This window comes from Schistocerca serialis, chromosome 2 (assembly GCF_023864345.2).
Source record: "Schistocerca serialis cubense isolate TAMUIC-IGC-003099 chromosome 2, iqSchSeri2.2, whole genome shotgun sequence".
Lineage (NCBI taxonomy): Eukaryota > Metazoa > Arthropoda > Insecta > Orthoptera > Acrididae > Schistocerca > Schistocerca serialis.
Genome location: NC_064639.1, coordinates 259,679,683 through 259,702,414, shown reverse-complemented (window position 1 = coordinate 259,702,414; position 22,732 = coordinate 259,679,683). Strand labels below are relative to the sequence as shown.

Genomic DNA, 22,732 nt, shown 5'->3' with positions numbered 1-22,732 from the left:
ACATTAACGTTCACAAGGGAACCGTACGTACTTGCGCTCACGGATTTGATTCACATTGACAGTGGGTTTAGAACATAGCTGGAACTTCAGCTTATGTAAAGAGGAAGGTGCAATTCTCACCCGATTCCGAGACAATGTTTGAAAGATTTAGGCAGAGAGACCATAGCCAAGTGATTAAGTGCTTAGTGTCATAGGAGTAAGGTCTCTGGTTCGAACCTGGCTGCTGGTGATTTTTTTTATTCCCTTGTAACTCTAACAACAGACTTATTATTATTCTCAAAACTATCAGTATTAAATGATTCACATATTATTTGTGTAATATTTGTCCTCAAAAATAGGAAAACAAAATATTTGTAAAAAGACACTGGAAACAAAATAGGATACACGACCATTTTGAACCAAATAAGAGTAATCTGACATTGTTGTTGTACTTACATGTCTTACACGTGTGGGGAACTGCGCGAATAAGGATGATAATTATTGCGACACACAGCACACGTAAAGAACGGAGACTTTTTCATGACCATTGTTTTTTCAATGTTCCTACTGCAAAACAAACTTGATTTACATCCACCACATAGTTTCGCGGCGTTCCACCCATATCTGATCATATCGTCGAACAGTGATGCAGCTAACTGATGGCACCGACTGACTGAATTTTTATGCATCTTCTCTTGACGCTATCTCTATCGTGTTCGGTGATGTACGAGCAATTTTATATAAGGTTTTTCACCTATCTGTAAAAATAAACGTTGCAGGACTGCACCAGCGGAGTACGTTTTGGAGGAATGGCCTTAATACTGCACGTTGGCAGACGCCCTCTATCTTGTACAAAACCGAGTTCGTTTGCCCTCCCTATGAGGAGCAAAAGAAATTGTTCGTCTCTCACGAATGGCTTCAAGATGTCAATGGTTCAATTGCCTCTGAGCACTATGCGACTTAATTTCTGAGGTCATCAGTCGTCTAGAACTTAGAACTAATTAAACCAAACTAATCTAAGGACATCACACACATCCATGCCCGAAGCAGGATTCGAACCTGCGACAGTAGCTGTCGCTCTGCTCCGGAGTGTAGCGCCTAGAACCGCATGGCCTCAAGACGTCAATTAGAAATTTTCTGTACAGTACTGTTGTGAGTTTGCTAGATTTAGAAGATCTCATCATAACGTTTTTGTATTTGTGTGCGTATTCATCAGCTGCTTTTTGCATCATTGGTCCAAATGAGCCAGTGCTCTTTAGCAAGCAAAAGAAGACCGTTGTCAGTAATTTTCCAGATAAAGTAACATCATATTGTGTAGTATACGAATGTGTCACCTTTTGCATGTTTCGATGCACAAAATCCATCTTTGTTCCGCATTCGTAGAGATTTCTATCATAAGTTGACTGATATTAGCACCCTAGACCAAACGTTCACAAATTAATATTGTATGGTATATAAAAATAGCATCGCAATTGATGTAAATGAATCAGGTCCTTTTTATGTGTAATACCTGTTTAGCACTCCGTCTTCAGACCACAAGTGGCCCATCGGGACCATCCGACCGCCGTGTCATCCTCAGTTGAGGATACGGATAGGAGTGGCGTGTGGTCAGCACACTGCACTTTTTCCTTAGAGTGTTTTTTGTTTACGACGGATGACTCTTTGGTTGTTCGGAGATATTTCAAATAACTTCGCCACACTATGCTGGCTTACGAGTAAAGTAGCTGCAACCCCAACGATTACTAACGGAGATACTTTCGTTGATCAGTTCATCATTAGTCTTTGACCCACTGCCTTCTGACTCAAGTTGTCATTACATAAATTAATTATACAGGGTGGTCCATTGATCATGACCGGACCTAATATCTCACGAAATAAGCGTCAGACGAAAAAACCACAAAGAACGAGACTTGTCTAGCTTGAAGGGGGAAATCAGACGGCGCTATGGGTGGCTCGCTAGATGGCGCTGCCATAGGTCAAATGGATATCAACTGCGTTTTTTACAATAGGGACCCCCATTTGTTATTACATATTCGTGTAGTACGTAAAGAAATATGAATGTTTTAGTTGGACAACTTTTTTCGCTTTGTGATAGATGGCGCTGCAATAGTCACAATTTTAGACGAACAGTTGGTAACAGGTAGGTTTTTTAAATTAAAATACAGAACGTAGGTACGTTTGAACATTTTATTTCGGTTGCTCCAATGTGATACATGTACCTTTATGAACTTATCATTTCTGAGAACGCATGCTGTTACAGCGTGATTACCTGTAAATACCAAGTTAATGCAATAAATTTTCAAAATGATGTCCGTGAACCTCAATGCATCTGCCAATACGTGTAATAGCGAGTAGTTCGCTTCCGTAATGTTCGCACATCCATTGACAATGCGCTGACGCATGTTGTCAGGCGTTGCCGGTGGATCACGATAGCAAATATTCTTCAACTTTCCCCACAGAAAGAAATTCGGCGACGTCAGATCCTGTGAACGTGCGGGCCATGGTATGGTGCTTCGACGACGAATCCACATGTCGTGAAACATGCTATTCAATACCGCTTCAACCGCACGCGAGCTATGTGCCGGACATCCTTCATGTTGGAAGTACATCGCCATTCTGACATGCAGTGAAACATCTTGTAGTAACATCGGTAGAACATTACGTAGGAAATCAGCATACATTGCACCATTTAGATTGCGATCGATAACGTGGGGGCCAATTATCCTTCCTCCCATGATGGCGGACCATACATTAACCCGCCAACGTCGCTGATGTTCCACTTGTCACAGCCATCGTGGAATTTCCGTTGCCCAATAGTGAATATTATGCCTGTTTACGTTACCGCTGTTGGTGAATGACGCTTCGTCGCTAAATAGAACGCGTGCAAAAAATCTGTCATCGTCCCGAAATTTCTCTTGTGCCCAGTGGCAGAACTGTACACGACGTTCAAAGTCGTCGCCATGCAATTCCTGGTGCATAGAAACATGGTACGGGTGCAATCGATGTTGATGTAGCATTCTCAACACCGACGTTTTGGAGATTCCCAATCCTCGCGCAGTTTGTCTGCTACTGATGTGCGGTTTAGCCGCGACAGCAGCTAAAACACCTACTTGGGCATCATCATTTGTTGCCGGTCGTGGTTGACGTTTTACATGTGGCTGAACACTTCCTGTTTCATTAAATAACGTAACTATCCGGCGAACGGTCCGGACACTTGGATGATGTCGTCCAGGATACCGAGCAGCATACATAGAACACGCCCGTTGGGCATTTTGATCACAATAGCCATAAATCAACACGATATCGACCTTTTCCGCAATTGGTAAACGTGATACCACGTACTTATATGTTTGTGACTATTACAGCGCCATCTGTCACAAAGCGAAGAAAGTGGTCCAAGTAAAACATTCATATTTGTTTACGTACTACACGAATATGTAATAAAAATGGGGGTTCCTATTTTAAAAAATGCAGTTGATATCCGTTTGACCTATGGCAGCGCCATCTAGCGGGCCAACCATAGCGCCATCTGGTTTCCCCCCTCAAGCTAGACAAGTTTCGTTCTTTGTAGTTTTTTCGTTTGACGCTTATTTCGTGAGATATTTGGTCCGGTCACTATCAATGGACCACCCTGTATTAAGTACTTCATAAGAGTTTTTGAATAGTCTTACATTACAAAATAGGCTGCACTGATGAAGTATTGTGAGGACGGATTCACTGATTTGTATGTGTATTCAGCCGGTGCACATTGGTACCTACCTAGGGTGAGGGTGGTGCTGTAGCAGGCGCCGTAGCTGCTGCCGCCCAGGAAGATGGCGGCGGCGAACAGCCAGTAAATGTCGGACGAGAAGACGCAGCCGATGCGGCCCAGCAGGACGCACACCGCCGCCACGTGGAACACTGGACGGCGGCCCACGCTGGCGGGCAAGGAAGACACGGTCGCAGTTACGCAGCGGTGTGGTCGCACGCCGTTAGTCATCAAAAGGATACAACAAAATAACAGAGACACATGTAATTGTTTACTTAAGCGTGTGCACTCTAACAGGCCTTAGACCATCAATTATTAAACCCCAGGCAAGAGCTGAATAATATTATAAAAACCGAACACGCAGACATCCCTTTAGATGTCAAACAGTGGCCCGCCCAGCAAGTACTATAACTTTAGAAGAAAGTTTAAAACTCAAGGAATATTCACAATAGGTTTATACCTATGAGACCTATTCGGAGAACGCAACAGGTTCAGGACTGGTAATAATCATAAACGGCACATCTGCCTAACTACACTCCTGGAAATTGAAATAAGAACACCGTGAATTCATTGTCCCAGGAAGGGGAAACTTTATTGACACATTCCTGGGGTCAGATACATCACATGATCACACTGACAGAACCACAGGCACATAGACACAGGCAACAGAGCATGCACAATGTCGGCACTAGTACAGTGTATATCCACCTTTCGCAGCAATGCAGGCTGCTATTCTCCCATCGAGACTATCGTAGAGATGCTGGATGTAGTCCTGTGGAACGGCTTGCCATGCCATTTCCACCTGGCGCCTCAGTTGGACCAGCGTTCGTGCTGGACGTGCAGACCGCGTGAGACGACGCTTCATCCAGTCCAAAACATGCTCAATGGGGGACAGATCCGGAGATCTTGCTGGCCAGGGTAGTTGACTTACACCTTCTGGAGCACGTTGGGTGGCACGGGATACATGCGGACGTGCATTGTCCTGTTGGAACAGCAAGTTCCCTTGCCGGTCTAGGAATGGTAGAACGATGGGTTCGATGACGGTTTGGATGTACCGTGCACTATTCAGTGTCCCCTCGACGATCACCAGTGGTGTACGGCCAGTGTAGGAGATCGCTCCCCACACCATGATGCCGGGTGTTGGCCCTGTGTGCCTCGGTCGTATGCAGTCCTGATTGTGGCGCTCACCTGCACGGCGCCAAACAAGCATACGACCATCATTGGCACCAAGGCAGAAGCGACTCTCATCGCTGAAGACGATACGTCTCCATTCGTCCCTCCATTCACGCCTATCGCGACACCACTGGAGGCGGGCTGCACGATGTTGGGGCGTGAGCGGAAGACGGCCTAACGGTGTGCGGGACCGTAGCCCAGCTTCATGGAGACGGTTGCGAATGGTCCTCGCCGATACCCCAGGAGCAACAGTGTCCCTAATTTGCTGGGAAGTGGCGGTGCGGTCCCCTACGGCACTGCGTAGGATCCTACGGTCTTGGCGTGCATCCGTGCGTCGCTGCGGTCCGGTCCCAGGTCGACGGGCACGTGCACCTTCCGCCGACCACTGGCGACAACATCGATGTACTGTGGAGACCTCACGCCCCACGTGTTGAGCAATTCGGCGGTACGTCCACCCGGCCTCCCGCATGCCCACTATACGCCCTCGCTCAAAGTCCGTCAACTGCACATACGGTTCACGTCCACGCTGTCGCGGCATGCTACCAGTGTTAAAGACTGCGATGGAGCTCCGTATGCCACGGCAAACTGGCTAACACTGACGGCGGCGGTGCACAAATGCTGCGCAGCTAGCGCCATTCGACGGCCAACACCGCGGTTCCTGGTGTGTCCGCTGTGCCGTGCGTGTGATCATTGCTTGTACAGCCCTCCCGCAGTGTCCGGAGCAAGTATGGTGGGTCTGACACACCGGTGTCAATGTGTTCTTTTTTCCATTTCCAGGAGTGTATTCAGAGAACGGAACAGATTCAGGAGTGGTAATAATCATTTACGGCACATCTTCCTATCAGTTAAAGTACACACTAAAGCAGGGCTTCCCAACCTTTTCAGCTGACGGACCGCTTCTTCAGTCGAAAATCCATGGCGGACCCCTAGTCAGTCAACAGCACAGTAACTTCAAATTTCAGAGCGAAACCCATGAGAACTGAAAGCTTCTTAATCCAGGTGCCATGTTCCCAATGACCCCCCCCCCCCTCGAAGTATCAATAGTCTTTGGTTCAGAGATGAATAGAAATAACTTGAAATTAACGATCCAATTTGAATTCTCACTGTATCCAGACACTTACTAGTTGATTTACTCCCTTTGTTCAACACACTATAGCCTGATTAAAATTTCTTGGTAATTGAAATTTCACACGATGGAGCTTTCTTCCTCCAAGAGCAATCAACGTCACGTCCAAAACGTTCGCTGTTGACAAGCTGTCGCTTATGGTCTGTTCACTTCTACTATTTGGCTACTGTTGTGTAAGGAGCATGCATATTTCGTAACAGTCGTGTGTGTGTGTGGTTGTGTGTGTGTGTGTGTGTGGTTTTTCGTGAAATCCGAATAAAAATTGTCAAATGTATGTAAAGTCTTCCTTTGGTCGTCCTCCCTCCTCATTCATTTCAACTGGAAACTTCCCTTGTTGTGAAGGCGATGGAGAAACTACACCCTGACTTCAGCCACCGATCCATGTTAGAAGTAATAACCTAGTCAAAAATCGACTTCTGAAACAGGTAGTGCCCTGACAAAGCAAGTTTAACATTTAATGATGCCTGGGGCCGCATACGTGCCAGCGAGCGCTGTGACTGGTCGACATAGCTCGCTCCACGCATGCGTAAAAGGTTTCAGCGCATCTAGCGCCGTGAGCCGGCGCACAATCGACCCCCATATTATTGCGGAACAGTCGATCAGAGAATCCGCATTCTCCGGCACTAAACTGTGTATACGTTCTCACTTAGGAACCGCAAAGGCTGCTCGGGGATACGACCTGAAGTAAAAGTACACATGTTTTTCACACGAAAAAAAAAATGATGAATTTGATTTTCACATTTTTATTCAATAATTTTACTCATTACTTTACACGATTTGGTGAAAGGTGGCCGCGGACCCCCTAGAAAGAGCCGGCGGACCCCTAAGGGGTCCGCGGACCACAGGTTGGGCAGCCCTGCACTAAAGAATGGGTCCACCATTAACCAACGAGAACAATCGGCAGTCTTGTGAGTCTTCGATAAACTAAAGAACTTACAACAAATAAATGGCAGCTGTAATATGCACATACACTTGAATTACGCTGGATTCATTAAAAACATGCCAGGAATCATAAATATTTAATAGGGGTCAGAATCAAAATGAGGGAATTGCGTCAGAGGAAATGGAATGAAAACTTCTAATGGGCAAAAGCACATGTGGGAAATCCTGGGAATGCACTAGCCAAACAAGCAACTCTAGAAAACGCAACAGAAAACTATAACAGAATCGTTTCTTCTGTGATCAGAAGGAAGTTAAGATGCACTTAGAAAGAAAGGGGCGATCGTAAAAGATTTTTATCCCTACTGATAAGGTTACCGCAGTCATCTAATCTTACAACAGTGTTAAACGAGAATGGAAATTTAATGTCTCACTGTCTTTGGTTCAAGCTAGCCCCAAGTGCTGCTTGTACGCGTGGAGAGGGTGAACAAACAGTAGGTCACCTGTTATGGGTGTGCCGGCCGAAGTGGCCGCGCGGTTCTGGCGCTGCAGTCTGGAACCGCGAGACCGCTACGGTCGCAGGTTCGAATCCTGCCTCGGGCATGGATGTGTGTGATGTCCTTAGGTTAGTTAGGTTTAACTAGTTCTAAGTTCTAGGGGACTAATGACCTCAGCAGTTGAGTCCCATAGTGCTCAGAGCCATTTGAACCATTTTTTTGTTATGGGTGTGTTGTGTATTTCATACAGTGTGAGAAGCCCTAAGGCGGCAGCTCGCTCATAAGGAAACCAGTTTTAGTAAACCTACACATGAACGAACTTCACACATTTTACAATTTAATAATAATTTCCAGCAGATGAATAATAATGTCACTAAAAGTCTAAAAAAATGATGTTCTACCTGAAAACCATATATCGATCATACAGAAGTTTTCAGTTGTGAATACCATATTTTAAGGACTATAAGACGCTACGGATTATAAGACACACCTTAATTTTAAAGCAGTTTTTTTAAATAACATATTTACATTGCAAAGCCAGATGAAAAAATCTTATTTCATAAAAACGAACTGACCTTTAAAATCCCTGAAAATCGTCATCAGGATTTTCTTCTTTTTCTTCTTCTTCTTCTTTCTCGTCGTTATCTCTTTCGTACACAAGATGTTACTTGTTTCACACTTCTTGAAAGATTTAACGGTAATGTCTTCTCTCACTCTAGACCACGACTTTTTAATCCACTAACACACTTGTTTGATTGTAGGTCGTTTTGAAACTCCCTTCGGCGTGAATCCATGTTGTGTTTCATCGGTCATCCACTTGTTCCTTTTCTCTCTCATATACGCTTTAAATAGTTGATTTGTCGGGACATCAAGAGGTTGTAATTGTGAAGTAAGTCCTCCCAGAATAACAGCAAGCTCTGAATTTCCTGTCTCAATATCTCTTTCACAGAATTTTTCAAATAACTACGAAACTTAAGAACCTTCAACATCGCAGCGCGTCAGCAATCGTTGGTTAATATATTAAAAAACTAAAAACCCGCCTCGATTGCGAAAAAAGCACTTAGTGTTAAGCGCTAACCTAGGTTTCGGCGTAGATAACTACACCTTCTTCAGAACAATAAAACCCACAAGTGCCTAAGAAGACCTTTGTCAATGATTAAAAGAACACCATAGCTATACACTTAATATAATAAAATAAAACAAACTACAAAACTAATCTAGAGAATGGTTCAAATGGCTCTGAGCACTATGGGATTTAACATCTTAGGTCATCAGTCCCCTAGAACTTAGAACTACTTAAACCTAAGTAACCTAAGGGCATCACACACATTCATGCCCGAGGCAGGATTCGAACCTGTGACCGTAGCAGTCTCGCGGTTCCGGACTGCAGCGCCTAGAACCGCACGACCACCGCGGCCGGCTCTATAGAATGAAGAGAATTCTTCTGCAATGAAGTACCTTTCCTTGTCTCCCACACTCTGTTAACCCATAATTTCATACCACCCTCGTCCATCCTACCTTTGTTATGGACATGAACAACAAGAACAACAAGTGGCGGTATTTCACAAGGTTTTGCCGTTGTTTTGCGCTTGAAAATGATCATTGAATTATGTTTAGTACCGTCAGCACAACATGAACAGACATAAGTGGAGTGCATTTTTTCGTATCGACTTGTTTTTATAGTTACAGTTTTAGCACCTTTCGCCGGCCTCAGTGGCCGAGCGGTTCTAGGCGCTTCAGTCCTGCCTCGGGAATGGATGTGTGTGATGTCCTTAGGTTTGTTAAGTTTAAGTAGTTCTAAGTTCTAGGGGACTGATGACCTCAGATGTTAAGTCCCATAGCGCTCAGAGCCATTTGAACCATTTTTAGCACCTTTCATGGCAACACTTCTGTTACTCTACATATCAAATGTCAGAGGAATTTCGCTATTTGGCTTAGGTCGACACTGGTTTTCTTTCGATACTGACTAATAAAGCGTTGGAAAGATAATATTTCCTCTTCAAATTCTTGTGGCATTTTATGAGATATTTTGATTTTGATTCGCTTGCTAAGTCCATGAAGCTTCATAAACCTGTAGCATCAAACAAGTCCAACCTTAAAGTCTGTTAAGTTCCAATGTAGTGCTAATTTACAAGAGTGTATTTGAATCGTTTTTGAATTAATTCCGATGCCATTTTGACTGTGCCCTTGAATCCACTTCAATACGTCATCTTCTAGTTTTGGCCATTTTACATTCATTCCTTTATTTGCACATTTAGTATTTCTCATTCCTTTCAGTTCTTCCTCAATAGCCTGCCAATAGCGAGTGGTTTTTTATGTTCGTGCTCAGTTGTTCTGTTTCCATGTTCTTCTGCATATGCTATTCCTGCCAATTTTCAGCCCACGTCATACGAATACCTTTTATTTTTTTCCATTACGAAACCAGATACTAACGAAAATATTGTACTGTTACCGAAAACACAAATCGCTTTGAATTCGAGTTCACTGGGACTGTAAAGTGCAATGACGCATTATAAGCTAGACAGTGCTTTGTTTGCAGTGACGGGGCGGGAGGGAGATAGTATTAGGAGGCTCGTAAATACCCGCAACTCACCTTCGTCGCATCGCTGCTCTGCTACTGCTGCCAGTTGAGTCCAATGTTGGCAGATAGAGAGAGGCCATTTTTAATTCTGGCGAGAATTTTAAATCAAACACTCGACATTTTTGCATTAATTTCGAGTATAAGATGCACCTGTGTGAGGTCCTCCACATGAGTGCTAAAAAAAATGGTTCAAATGGCTCTGAGCACTAAGGGACTTAACATCTGTGGTCATCAGTCCCCTAGAACTTAGAACTACTTAAACCTAACTAACCTAAGGACATCACACACATCCATGCCCGAGGCAGGATTCGAACCTGCGACCGTAGCGGTCGCGCGGTTCCGGACTGAGCGCCTAGAACCGCTAGACCACCGCGGCCGGCTGAGTGCTAAAAGGAATTCGTTAAACTTCGGTTACACTATAAATCAGTCTAATCTAAAACCCGTAAATTCAACTAAATACCTGGGTATTACAATTATGAACAACTTCAATTGGAAGGAACACATAGAAAATGTTGTGGGGAAGGCTAACCAAAGACTGCGTTTTATTGGCAGGACACTTAGAAAATGTAACAGACATACTAAGGAGACTGCCTACACTACGCTTGTACGTCCTCTTTTAGAATACTGCTGCGCGGTGTGGGATCCTTACCAGAAAGGACTGACAGAGTACATCGAAAAAGTTCAAAGAAAGGTAACAAGTTTTGTATTATCGCGAAATATGGGAGAGAGTGTTATAGGAATGATACAGGATTTGGGCGTTTTTCTTTGTGACGGAATCTTCTCATGAAATTCCAATCACCAACCTTCTGCTCTGAATGCGAAAATATTTTGTTAAGACCGACCTACATATGGAGGAACGATCACCAAGATAAAATAAGGGAAATCAGAGTTCGTACAGAAAGATATAGGTGTTCATTTTTTCCACGCTCTAAACGAGATTGGAATAATGGAGAATTGTGAAGGTGGTTCGATGAACCCTCTGCCAGAGCCCGCCAGGTTGGCAGTGCGGTCTAACGCACGCCTTTCCGGGCGGGAAGGAGCACCTGGACCCAGGCACGAATCCGCCCGGCGGATTTGTGTCGAGGTCCGGTGAACCGGCCAGTCTGTGGATGGTTTTTAGGCGGTTTTCCATCTGCCTCGGTGAATGCGGGCTGGTTCCCCTTATTCCACCTCAGTTACACTATGTCGGCGATTGCTGCACAAACAAGTTCTCCACGTACGCGTACACCAGCATTACTCAACCACGCAAACATAGGGGTTACACTCGTCTGGTGTCAGACGTTCCATGGGGGGTCCACCGGGGGACGATCCGCACAATAACCCTGGGTTCCGTGTGGGGAGGCAGAGGGGTGAAGTGGACTGCGGTAGTCGTCGTGGGGTTGTGGACCACTGCGGCTGCGGCGGGGACGGAGCCTCTCCGTCGTTTCTAGGTACCCGGTTAACATACATACATACCCTCTGCCAGGCACTTAAATGTGGTTTGCAGAGTATGCATGTAGATGTAGATGTAGATGAATTTGGAGGCAATTTTCGAAGAAAAAAGTATGTCTAATAGTCTGTAAAATACGATACCTTGCATCCATACTATCATTAGCAGTGAAAGTGGATATTGCAGTATTCAATTCATCGATGGATTTTGGACAGTTTTTTTATAGACAGCTGCTTTCGCTGCACCCTAGCAGAAAAAGTCAGGTGGTGTTAGGTCAGGCGATCGTGGAGGCCAAAGTCCCTGTGAAATTTTGCGACCACCAAAAACATCAGCAAGCAGTGACATTGAAACGTGAGCTGCATGCGCGGTTGCACCATCTTGTTGAAAATAACCGTTCAGTATTTCACTTAACACAAGTTCTCCCATGAATGGATACAGAATATCACTGCAGTATCGTTGTGCGTTTATTGTTTCGTTGAAAAATATGGGACCCACAATCCGACGTCTAGAAATTGCAATCCAAACTCCTATTTTCACAGAATGAAGTAGTTCCTCACGAATACACAATAGATTTGCAGTATTCCACGTACGAAAATTTTGTGAGTTCATGTACCCGGAGAAATGAAACCACGCCTCATCAGTGAAAAACGTTTCATTAAGAATATTCGTTCCATTTTCTTGAACGAAATTTTGAACCATTGACAATAATGCAGTCTCTTGCCATGATCAGTATTTTTCAGTTCTTGAACGGCTGTCACTTTGTTTGGGAAAGGTTCTAATTTTTTTCCTTACAGCTGTGTGGGCCGTTCCGACACTAACATCGATTTCCTGGGCGAGTTTTCATACTGTCTTGTTCGGATTCATGGACGACCACTTTTCGGTGCATCTGTCACTGAACCCGTACTTCGAAATTTCTTAATTAAATCTCGCACAGAATCGCGATGTGGGAGTGTTGTCTCCGGGAAAACTGAATTAAATGTTTGACGAACTGAAACTGCGTATTTACCGCCAGCTGTGAACACTTGTTCGACTAAAAACACACGGTCTTCATGGGTTAGCATTTTAAAAGTGACAAAAGCGAAATAAACGAACTCTATCTATCACTTGAGCCTTGTCCTGCAATTACGCAGGGTCAGTCATCGTTAATCGGACTTGGCATGTTAATGGTAAAGAGGTGGCCGGATGCCCTTCCTGCCACCATCCTGTACCCCCGGGACGGAATTAGTGTACCCCAACTGTCTGCATCGAATGTAATCCATGGAATAGTGCGAATGTGTTCAGACGTCTGCGAGCCGTATAACTGAGGCGGAACATGGGGACCAGCCCGGTATTCACCTAGCGGGATGTGGAAAACCGCCTAAAAACCACATCCAGGCTGGCCGGCACATCGGCCCTCGTCGTTAATCCGCTGGGCGGATTCGATCTGGGGCCGGCGCGCCTACCCGAGTACAGGAAGTAGCGAAAAACGAAATAAACGAACAAAGGAACTAAACTTAAACGTTCACGTCAACAAGCAACGACACAGGCCAACGATACTACTGACGCTGGCTGAGACAAACAAAACAGTGGAATCCAGAATGAGATTTTCACTCTGCAGCGGAGTGTGCGCTGATATGAAACTTCCTGGTAGATTAAAACTGTGTGCCCGACCGAGATTCGAACTCGGGACCTTTGCCTTTCGCGGGCAAGTGCTCTACCACCTGAGCTACCGAAGCACGACTCACGGTCGGTACTCACAGCTTTACTTCTGCCAGTATCTCGTCTCCTACCTTCCAAACTTTACAGAAGCTCTCCTGTGAAACTGTTGCATTCATTTGTTGTAGTTTATGTCACAAACTCTTATGTTTTCAGCACTTTTTGGGAGTGATTATCACATCCACAAGAAAATCTAAATCGGGCGTAGAAGGATCGTTTTACCCATTCGCCAAGTGTACAAGTTAGGTGGGTCGACAACATATTCCTGTCATGTCACGCACATGCCGTCACCGGTGTCGTATAGAATATATCAGACGTGTTTTCCTGTGGAGGAATCGGTTGACCTATGACCTGGCGATCAAATGTTTTCGGTTCCCATTGGAGAGGCACGTCCTTTCGTCTATTAATCGCACTGTTTTGTGGTGCTGTTGCAAAACACAGACACTAAACTTATTACAGTGAACAGAGACGTCAATGAACGAACGCACAGATCATAACTTTGCGAAAATAAACTTTTCACTCGAGGGAAGACTTGAACCAAGGACCTCTCGTTCCGCAGCTGCTCACGCAAAGCACGGGACCACGGGACCATTTCAATCATGTTGCCTATCTTGCACAAGGAGTACTCAGTTTGTATATTTTGCTTATTTTTTTCATAGTTCCACACAACTTCTTCCTGTTTTCTCGATTGACCTGTGTTCAGTTTTTCAAGGCCTATCCACTATGCCAACTTATAATTAAATCTGAGGGGGGTGCGATGGGGAGGTTTCCTTGTTAGTTTCGGCAGAATCGTGACGTCAGCGCCGTTTAACCTTCGCTATTTGATCTGGCATGAAGGACGTTATAGATCTAGTGACTTTTTGCACAAAAAGAGGCAGACTAACGACATTTCGTGGCATTACAGTACAATGCAGAAAGAATTTAATGATTTAGTCGACAATGAAAGAGCAAGAAATTACAACGATTGACGGACGGTAATCATAGTTCTATACATCAAGAAGCACTTTGTGCTAAATTTGCAGGCATGCAGCACGTGATGAAATTTGTGGTACCAAGAGTAAGATTTCGGAAATCCTGCACGTTCGTGAAATCTTCTCGGGTGATCAGCCGAGTAAAGGCGTCGTCTTCTCGCAACGTTTCGAAGGGTTTCGTACCCATCATCTTCAAGCGAAGTGGCGAGATGCTGCCTGCCTGCACTCATCTTTTGCTTTCCCCTCTTTGGGGAAGTGTGAGGGGGAGTCTGTAGCCTTTCGGCTTTTACTCCCCTGTGAACGTGTGTGTGTGATTTTTCTATAGTTTTTGGTGTCTGTGATTTGTGATGATTGTTGTGAGTGTGTCTGGTACTTGCCTGAGGTAGGCGAGAAGTTTGGTGTTATATGGGAAGGAACAGGATGATGGATTGGGTGTTGGGATTTTCTCTTCGACTTAGTCGTCGAAGATCGTCATAGGGCGCTTGTGCTTATCGCGGGACATGTCATACCGACCTAGGGAGTGGATGAGTGCGTTTCCGGATCTGGAAGAACCCTCGTAGAAGGCCCTTGCCAGATCCTGGAAACGCTCCCTCAGGAGTGGGATTTCGGCTGCGGCGTGCAAGTCGTCTGTAGGGAACCCAAGAGGTAAGTGCAGTGCCCTTCTGAGGGCGCGGTTCTGCAGCCTCTGGAGTTTGTCCAGGTGCTGCTTTGCCGCGTATCCCCAGACAGGGCACGCATACTCCATTACTGGCCGGATCAGGGCCTGATAAACATTTACTGCTACTGGGCAGGGAAGGGAGCTGGTTGTGTTCAGGATAGGATATAGGATGGACATTCTGGCGCAGGCCTTCCTGTGGACCTCGTCTATGTGGGGTTTCCACGTAAGACGAGAGTCCAGGGTTACGCCAAGGTACTTGGCGGTTCTGCGCCAGGGGAGTTGGGTTCCATTTAGGTGGAGGTGGAGGGGGGGACGTTGAGGAGGTTCGCGCCTTCCGAGCCTGCGGGTAATCAGCATTGCCTGCGTCTTCTCCGAATTGATGGTGATGCGCCAGCGACGGGCCCAGGTTTCTGTGTCGTCTAAAACCCTTTGTAGCCTACGAATGACCAGGTCCTTGTTCGCATTTCTCGTGTAGAAGGCTGTGTCGTCTGCGTACTGCGCGGTGTGCACCAGGGGGGCCGTCGGAGTGTCCGCAGTGTACAAGCTGTACAATACGGGCCCCAGGACCGATCCCTGTGGCACCCCAGCACGAATACGCCTTCTGGTGGAGGTGGCAGTTTCTACTTTGACGGAGAAAGTCCTATTCGCGAGGTAGCTCTTGATTAGCTGAACAATGCTCCCTGGAAACCCTTGTGAGTACAACTTGTAGAGTAGCCCTCTATGCCATACTGAATCAAAGGCTTTGGCTACGTCTAATAGCACTATCCCGCAGTAGCCTCTGTGGTTGAAGCCCTCTGTGGCTGCTTCAACCATTCTCATGACCTGTTGTGGGGCAGCGTGGTTCTGCCGGAATCCAAATTGGAAATCCGGCAGAATTTGCTCTCTGGTAATATGTTTTTGTATGGGTTTTAGCAGGAGGCGCTCATAGATCTTGCTGAGTGTTGGCAAGAGGCTAATCGGCCTGTAGTGCTGTGGGGTCTTTTCCTGGTTTGTGTATCGCGACCACTTCCGCATGTTTCCAGCAAGCTGGGAACTCGCGGGAACGAGTAATCTCGTTGAGGACGATCGCGAGGTGTGTGATCGCTGTGGGTGGGAGTTTTTTGACTAACTGGTTTGTGACACTGTCGTGCCCTGGCGCCTTTTTTGTAGGGAGGGACCTGATTACTCTTGCCACGTCCTCGGGGGCAAAAAGTATGGGTTCGTCCTCTGGGTCCTCCTCAGCATTGAGGAATACGGCCAGTTGACGACTGACTACCTCTTCATGCTCTTCATCCTCGGGTTCTGCCGTTTGAAACTGCTTCTCGAAGGAGTCGGTGAGGGCGTTGGCCTTCTCAGCATTGCTGTAGACCAGTCCCCGCTCGCCGTGCAGTGGCGGCATCCTAGCGCGTCTTTTTGTGAATTGTTTGGTTGCTTGCCAAAGTGTATGATCGTCTACTTTGAGAGCTGTGAGGCGGTTTTGCCATTGCTGGTTTCTGTGCTCATTGAGCGCTACCTTCAGTTCTCTCTGTAGACGATTGAGCAGCCTCCTGGTGGCCTGATTTCTGGTGATCTTCCACTCTTTTGCCACGCTGTTCTTGTGTCGAATTTGAGCTAACAAGTGTTCCGGGAGCTGTATTTGTGGCGGTGGGCCATCCCTTTGTGGAGGGGTGGCTTCTTCCGCTGCCTGCAAGATGGTGCCTGTTAGGTCTTGTAGCGCTTGTTCTACTGTTTCGGCAGTAGGTGGCGGAGCGCGAGCGATATCAGAGGCGACAGTTTCTTGGTATCGCTCCCAGTCTGTACGTTTGTACGACGTCTGGTACCGTGGGAGTGCTACCCATTCTCCCACATCGACTTCTAGAATCACTGGGTTGTGGTCGGAGGACATTCTGTTGATTGTCCTTGCGGTCACAAATCCTGCGATCCTCCTAGTGAGAGCTATGTCTAACACATCGGGCCTGCTTCCGTTTTTCGGAAAATGTGTGGGCTCGACTGGACCCCATGTTTCGAAGTGGTCGGTGCGCGCTAGTTGTTGCAGTTTGGCGCCTGCTCTGGAGGTTACTCTAGAATTCCAGTCAGGGTGTTTGGCATTGAAGTCTCCCCCTATTACGAGTTTGCCTTCAATTTGCCCTAGAGCAGCTATGTCTCCCTCATCTATCTGGTCATGTGGGGGTCGGTAGACTGCAACAATTGTTAGGGGTCCAGTGGCAGTGGTTACTTCCACCGCCACTGCTTCGATTTTGTTGGTAGCTGGTAAGTATACCTGGTGGTGGGGGATCCCTCTTTTTACATATATGGCCACTCCTCCGCCTTGGGTTGGCCTGTCTTTACGGTAGCTAACGTAATTGGGAACTGTCGCTTTTACTCCCGGTTTTAGGTGGGTTTCCCCCATCATGCATATGTCGATGGAGAACTCCTTCATGAGTTCTCGGAACTCGACCTCTTGATTAACAATGCCGTCTGCGTTAAAGACGCACATTGTCAGCCCTTGGATGTTTGGTCGTCTATCCATGATGGGGTTTTGATATTACTGAGGAAGTCGCAGAGGGGAGCGACTGCTGGACTGTTGCCTGAAGGGCAGCGAGGACCTGTGTGTTCTGCTTTTGGGCCTCCCTGAATTCCTTCATCATTTCCATGACGAGGTTCATGGTCTGCACCATTACGGAGGCAGCTGAGGAAGTTAGGAGAGAGACGTGCAGGGTCCTGGAGAAGGCAAAAATGCCCAAGAACAACATAACGTCTGCTGAATGGAAGGCTCTTAAGGCCCTACGTGAGGATGAGGACACTGTCGTTCTAGCTGCTGACAAAGGCAATGCCACGGTGATACTGAGGAAAGAAGATTATTGGCAGAAGATAAACTCACTGCTACAAGATACTGCCTACAAGCAACTGGACAAGGACACGACAGCTTCCGTGACTCGCAAGACCATCGCCTTGCTCAATGACTCTGGACTGGAAAAGGACGTCATCAGGAAGCTGTACCCCAGAGCACCGGCACCACCACGGCTATATGGGCTCCCTAAGATCCACAAAGACGGAGTTCCATTGCGACCCATAGTGAGCACCATCAACTCACCGACATATGGTTTAGCCAAGTACCTAGCACAACTGCTCAAACCGATCGTGGGTCACTGTGAGCACCATGTCAAGAACTCGGCGGAGTTTGTGAAGGTACTACAAGGCTTTCGCCTGGATAAAGAAGATCTTCTTGTCAGCTTTGACGTCACCTCACTCTTCACACGAGTACCGCTGGAAGACTCCCTAGCGCTGCTCGAAACACGCTTTAGTGAGGACACAATAAAGCTGTTCCGGCATGTGTTAACAAACACCTACTTCAAGTGTGGAGGCAAATTTTATGAACAAGTGGATGGTGTAGCCATGGGGTCCCCCTTAGCTCCAGGCATCGCTAATCTTTACATGGAGCACTTTGAAGACATAGCCCTGGACACCGCCCCATTGAAACCTAAAGCCTTTTACAGATATGTGGATGACACGTTTGTCGTGTGGCCACATGGCAGAGAGAACCTGCAAGACTTCCTGCGACATCTCAACAGCATACACAGCAACATACAATTCACCATGGAGGTGGAAGAAAACGGAAGCTTGCCCTTCCTTGACATTCTAATCAAGAGGCACCCTGATGGCACCTTGGGTCACGCTGTGTATAGGAAGAAGACACATACGGATTTATACCTTCATGCACAGAGTTGCCACCACCCAGCACAACGCAACTCAGTGCTTAACACACTTGTGCACAGGGCCAAGTCTATCTGTGATGATGACAGCCTACCTGCAGAGTTACAACACCTAAGGAAGACCTTCCGCAGCAACGGTTATAATGAGACGCAAATCTCGCGCGCCCTACACAAGAGCAGGAAGGTAGACACACCAGAAGAAGAAGATGAGACCAGATGCCTGGCATTTCTACCATACGCGGGACCGCCAACAGCCAAGATTGCCCGCATTCTGGAGAAACACAACATCAAGACAATTTTTCATGCCCCAAGTAAAATTAAGGACATACTTGGCTCAGTCAAAGACCACCTAGGACTGCAGACTCCGGGCGTATACAGTATTGAATGTGAATGTGGTACGAAATACATCGGACAAACGCAGCGCTGCATCACGCAGAGGCGCTCGGAACGCATTAGAAATGTACGCCTTGGTCAGACAGAAAAATCGGCGGTAGCGGAACATAGCATTAACGAAGGACACACCTTCCTCTTTGAGGGTACGAAGAAGCTGTGTGACGCTAAAGGATTTTGGGATTCAGTTTTCAAAGAGGCTGTAGAAATTCGGTTGAACAGCAACCTGATCAATCGAGACACTGGTTTCCAACTTAGTACAGCTTGGAATCCCGCAATAACTAAAATTAGAAGAGAACGCTCCGGCACGAAGACGGTAGCGGCCACAGACGTATTAGGAACCGGCAGGGACGCGGCAGCCGATTCCGCAGGTACCTGATTGGTCGGCGCCCGGAATCAGTCACTGGTCCAGGAGCCTTTATAGGACCGCGCAACACAGCATCTCGACACTTCGCTTGAAGATGATGGGTACGAAACCCTTCGAAACGTTGCGAGAAGACGACGCCTTTACTCGGCTGATCACCCGAGAAGATTTCACGATTGGAATACGCCGAGAAAGTCTCAAATCACATTTAATCCTGCACGTTATTCTATTGCCAGTTGCAACATTTTTCAATGTAAGCGAGCGGATAGTATGGGTTCTTTATACATAACTGCAAAAACTACGTTGTTCAACAAAAATGGCATGCCTGGCACGATTATCGTCTTTTCGCAGTTTCATACTAAATTTCCTGATATATTATTACCACCACCTATACCCTTTTAACTTAAGGGGGTAGTAATCGTAACTAAATCGAACATATTAATTTCATGTATGGAAATGATGAAATATATTTAAATTAAATAAAATGAATGAAATAAGAATAAATAAAATGAATTAAATAAGAAAACGTGATAACAGTGAGAATCTAACCCGAGCTGACTAACTGCCCATTCTCTGCTTTTGGCCATTGCAATACGTTAAGTATTGGTCATAGATGCCTTATACTCTGCTTGTAAATCTTCAGAAAGCGTTTTAGGTTTTCCTACAGGCAACACAGGTGAAACATTATTGGAACTTGAAAGGGACATGTACCTGCTTCTACTCACAAAGCTTGAGCTGAATTGGTGAGCTCCGTTCAAATGGTTCAAATGGCTCTGAGAACTATGGGACTTAACATCTGAGGTCATCAGTCCCCTAGAACTTAGAACTACTTAAACCTAACTAACCTAAGGACATCACACACATCCATGCAATGAGGCAGGATTCGAACCTGCGACCGTAGCGGTCGCGCAGTCCCAGACTGAAGCGCCTAGAACCATTCGACCACACCGGCCAGCGGTGAGTTCCATCCCACACCCTCATGATCATTGGTCGCCACTATCAATGTCCTGTTTTTTTTGGGGGGGGGGGGGGGGGAGCGGCATGGTAAATAGATGTAACGTCTGGAGACTGGTACAGCAGCACGTAAAGGACAGCCTGAAGACCAGTGTGCGGTGGGCACTAATGTACGACAAAGATATCTGCTCATTCTTCATTGGTAAAACGTATGTTACTGATACGGTGTACTTGCAAATGCTTCAGAATTACATTACACCTCGGATCAATGAGATACAGCCAGATGTAACGTTTCAATTAGATGAAACACCACCTCGATGGGAAAAAATTGTCCAGGAGTCATTGCATCAAGAATTCCCGTTGGAATGAGTTGGAAGCTGGGAGCCATGAAAAAAAAAGTAAATAAACTGTTTATTAACAACTTTCTTTGCGTGACCATCATCCGCAGCAAGCACAGAAATATTCGTTTTGTAAATAAAAAGCGCCTTTACTTGCTGCAGTGTATTTTATTTCTTCCAGACGCGTTTCGCCTGTTACTTTAAGATTTCTTCAGTGGGATCTAGAAAGATACACTTTTCTTTTGATATGTGATATTTGTAGCTTATAAAACAGTTCATTTCTAGTTTCTTACGTAAATAAGTGATTATTTGCAGTACTTTGCATTTTTGGTTGGCATCTGTGTTTCCTCTTATCTGATCACATACAGGAGATTGCACTGTAACTTCACTTACAAAACGTAAGCGTGTTTTCATCTTCTAAACTTTTTTCTTCACAGTTTTGATATTGTTTTCCCTATGCTCATCGAAAATTACTGGCTTATAATTTTTTATTGGAACAGTGAAAATGTTGTTACAAATTTTGTACCAAATTTACAGTCTTCCCAGTTTTACATAATTTTAAGTTCTTTTCAGACATGTTAAGAACATTTCCGCCCATTTCTGTCACTGCACTCTGGGCACATTTGTATAGGAGTGAAGTGCCCATTATACAGAGAGAACACGTCACGAAATTGGTGAAAAAATGCTGACTACAAACATATTTTGGTGACCTCAGAATCCTTGCGATGATTCTAGAACCCACTACGCCAGTTAAAACTACATGTAATTGTGAGACCGGATATTACGTGCATATTTTACTGGAATACGTACGGTAACTTTGAACCTCTGGATATTGGTGATTGATAATGACGTCGGAAAATGTTTCGAAGTTCCCCGAGAATATCAGCTTAAGAACATATGGTCAAAATATCGACGATCTGCCATGAGTATAAATTATAGATGTCGCCTCGACCACAATTGGTATTTTTCGTGTCCAAAAAATCGTATTTTTTTCGGAGTTTTCTCAGGAACTGCTGATGAACAAATGGTAGTTTTATAAGCCGCCCAAGGTCCACCCTAGACCACACCTAATGTAAAAGACCCAACCGATTTACTCAATTTCTCTGTGTTGGAGGAAAGTTGTAATGTTTGAATTTTGGCCCTGTACTGTGGGATGGCTACAGTTGCCTGTTCTTCCGGCAAGTATACAAATGGCCGTCGGGACAAGGGCTGTTCATATCACTTGACCCCTTTTCCTGTGATCAGTAGAACCCAAGATACGAACTCCTAAAAAAAACGCATTTGGACGTTCAGCTTTTTACAACATATTGTAATGCGCTCAGTCTTTTTATAATAGGTAGAGATTTATCCATTACCCTGTGCAGTTAAAGCATTTGAAAGGCAGAGGCTGCTACGTTCCTTTTTATTGTGGAAACCATTTAATGAGGAGAGCGTAGTATTGAAAGAGTTTAGATCTCTGACTCGTCTGAGTGCCTCGTTTTAATTTGCTGAGCTGCAGTGAGTGAGATGCGCAGTACTCACACGTCAGACAGCTGTCCGAACACCAGCAGGCCCACGGCTTGCCCCAGGCTGGACAGCGATAGCGCGATGGAGGCTTTGATGGCGTCGTTGCACACCCAGTTGTGCTGGGAGACCGCAGTCTGCGTGTACCACGTGCGGTCGTACTCCCAGCCGAACTGACACTCTGTCCAACAAATGTGTAGTGCCAGATTACTTTCCTAAAGTTTTCTCACAGCATATTTTACTCATTAACAAAATACACATTAACAATAACAATAAAACGTAAATTGAAGTTTTTATAGAAAGATTCACTTATTATATGTTCCAGTCACACTGTAAGGTGGCAGAATAAATGGTCAGATGTGCACCTTACGTGAGACCTTTACATATTGCAACGAGAAGGTGAAGATGACCCCTAATGTAATTCGGCAGTTATGAGAACATTTGTCTATCAGTATGTAATGCAAAAAGGGATAACAGCCAATTGACGGTAATTAACACACCGTTCCTATACAATGCATGTCTTTGAGCGGAAAGTGGAACAGGGAACGAGAGTCGCTTTTAGTTTTGAAAAACCAGGCCCACAACGGTGTAGCGAAGCCACGCTGTGGGAGTTACGACAGAAACCACTTAAAAGGGGTGGCAGGACCAAGGGCAGCGACCCCAGGCCAAGTGATTCAGGCCAGAGGACCGCGTCTAGTGGCGTCACAAGAAACAGAGAAAAAGCTTTAGAAAGCTGCGTTTCGGAGTTAATATTTTACATTGTTGTGCATAAAATT

The 22,732-nt window shown here is 45.7% G+C and overlaps 1 protein-coding gene across 1 annotated transcript in view; it reads right to left on the bottom strand.

Annotated features, from left to right (window-relative positions):
* The window catches only part of LOC126455509 (solute carrier family 22 member 7-like), a 204,747-nt gene that overhangs the window by 64,210 nt on the left and 117,805 nt on the right, over positions 1-22,732 (bottom strand). Inside the window, exons 5-6 of the mRNA XM_050091259.1 lie at positions 21,975-22,137; positions 3,739-3,896 (exon numbers count right to left, since the gene is read on the bottom strand). Of these exons, the coding sequence (XP_049947216.1) occupies positions 3,739-3,896; positions 21,975-22,137 (321 nt within the window). The remainder of the gene's footprint in view (positions 1-3,738; positions 3,897-21,974; positions 22,138-22,732) is intronic.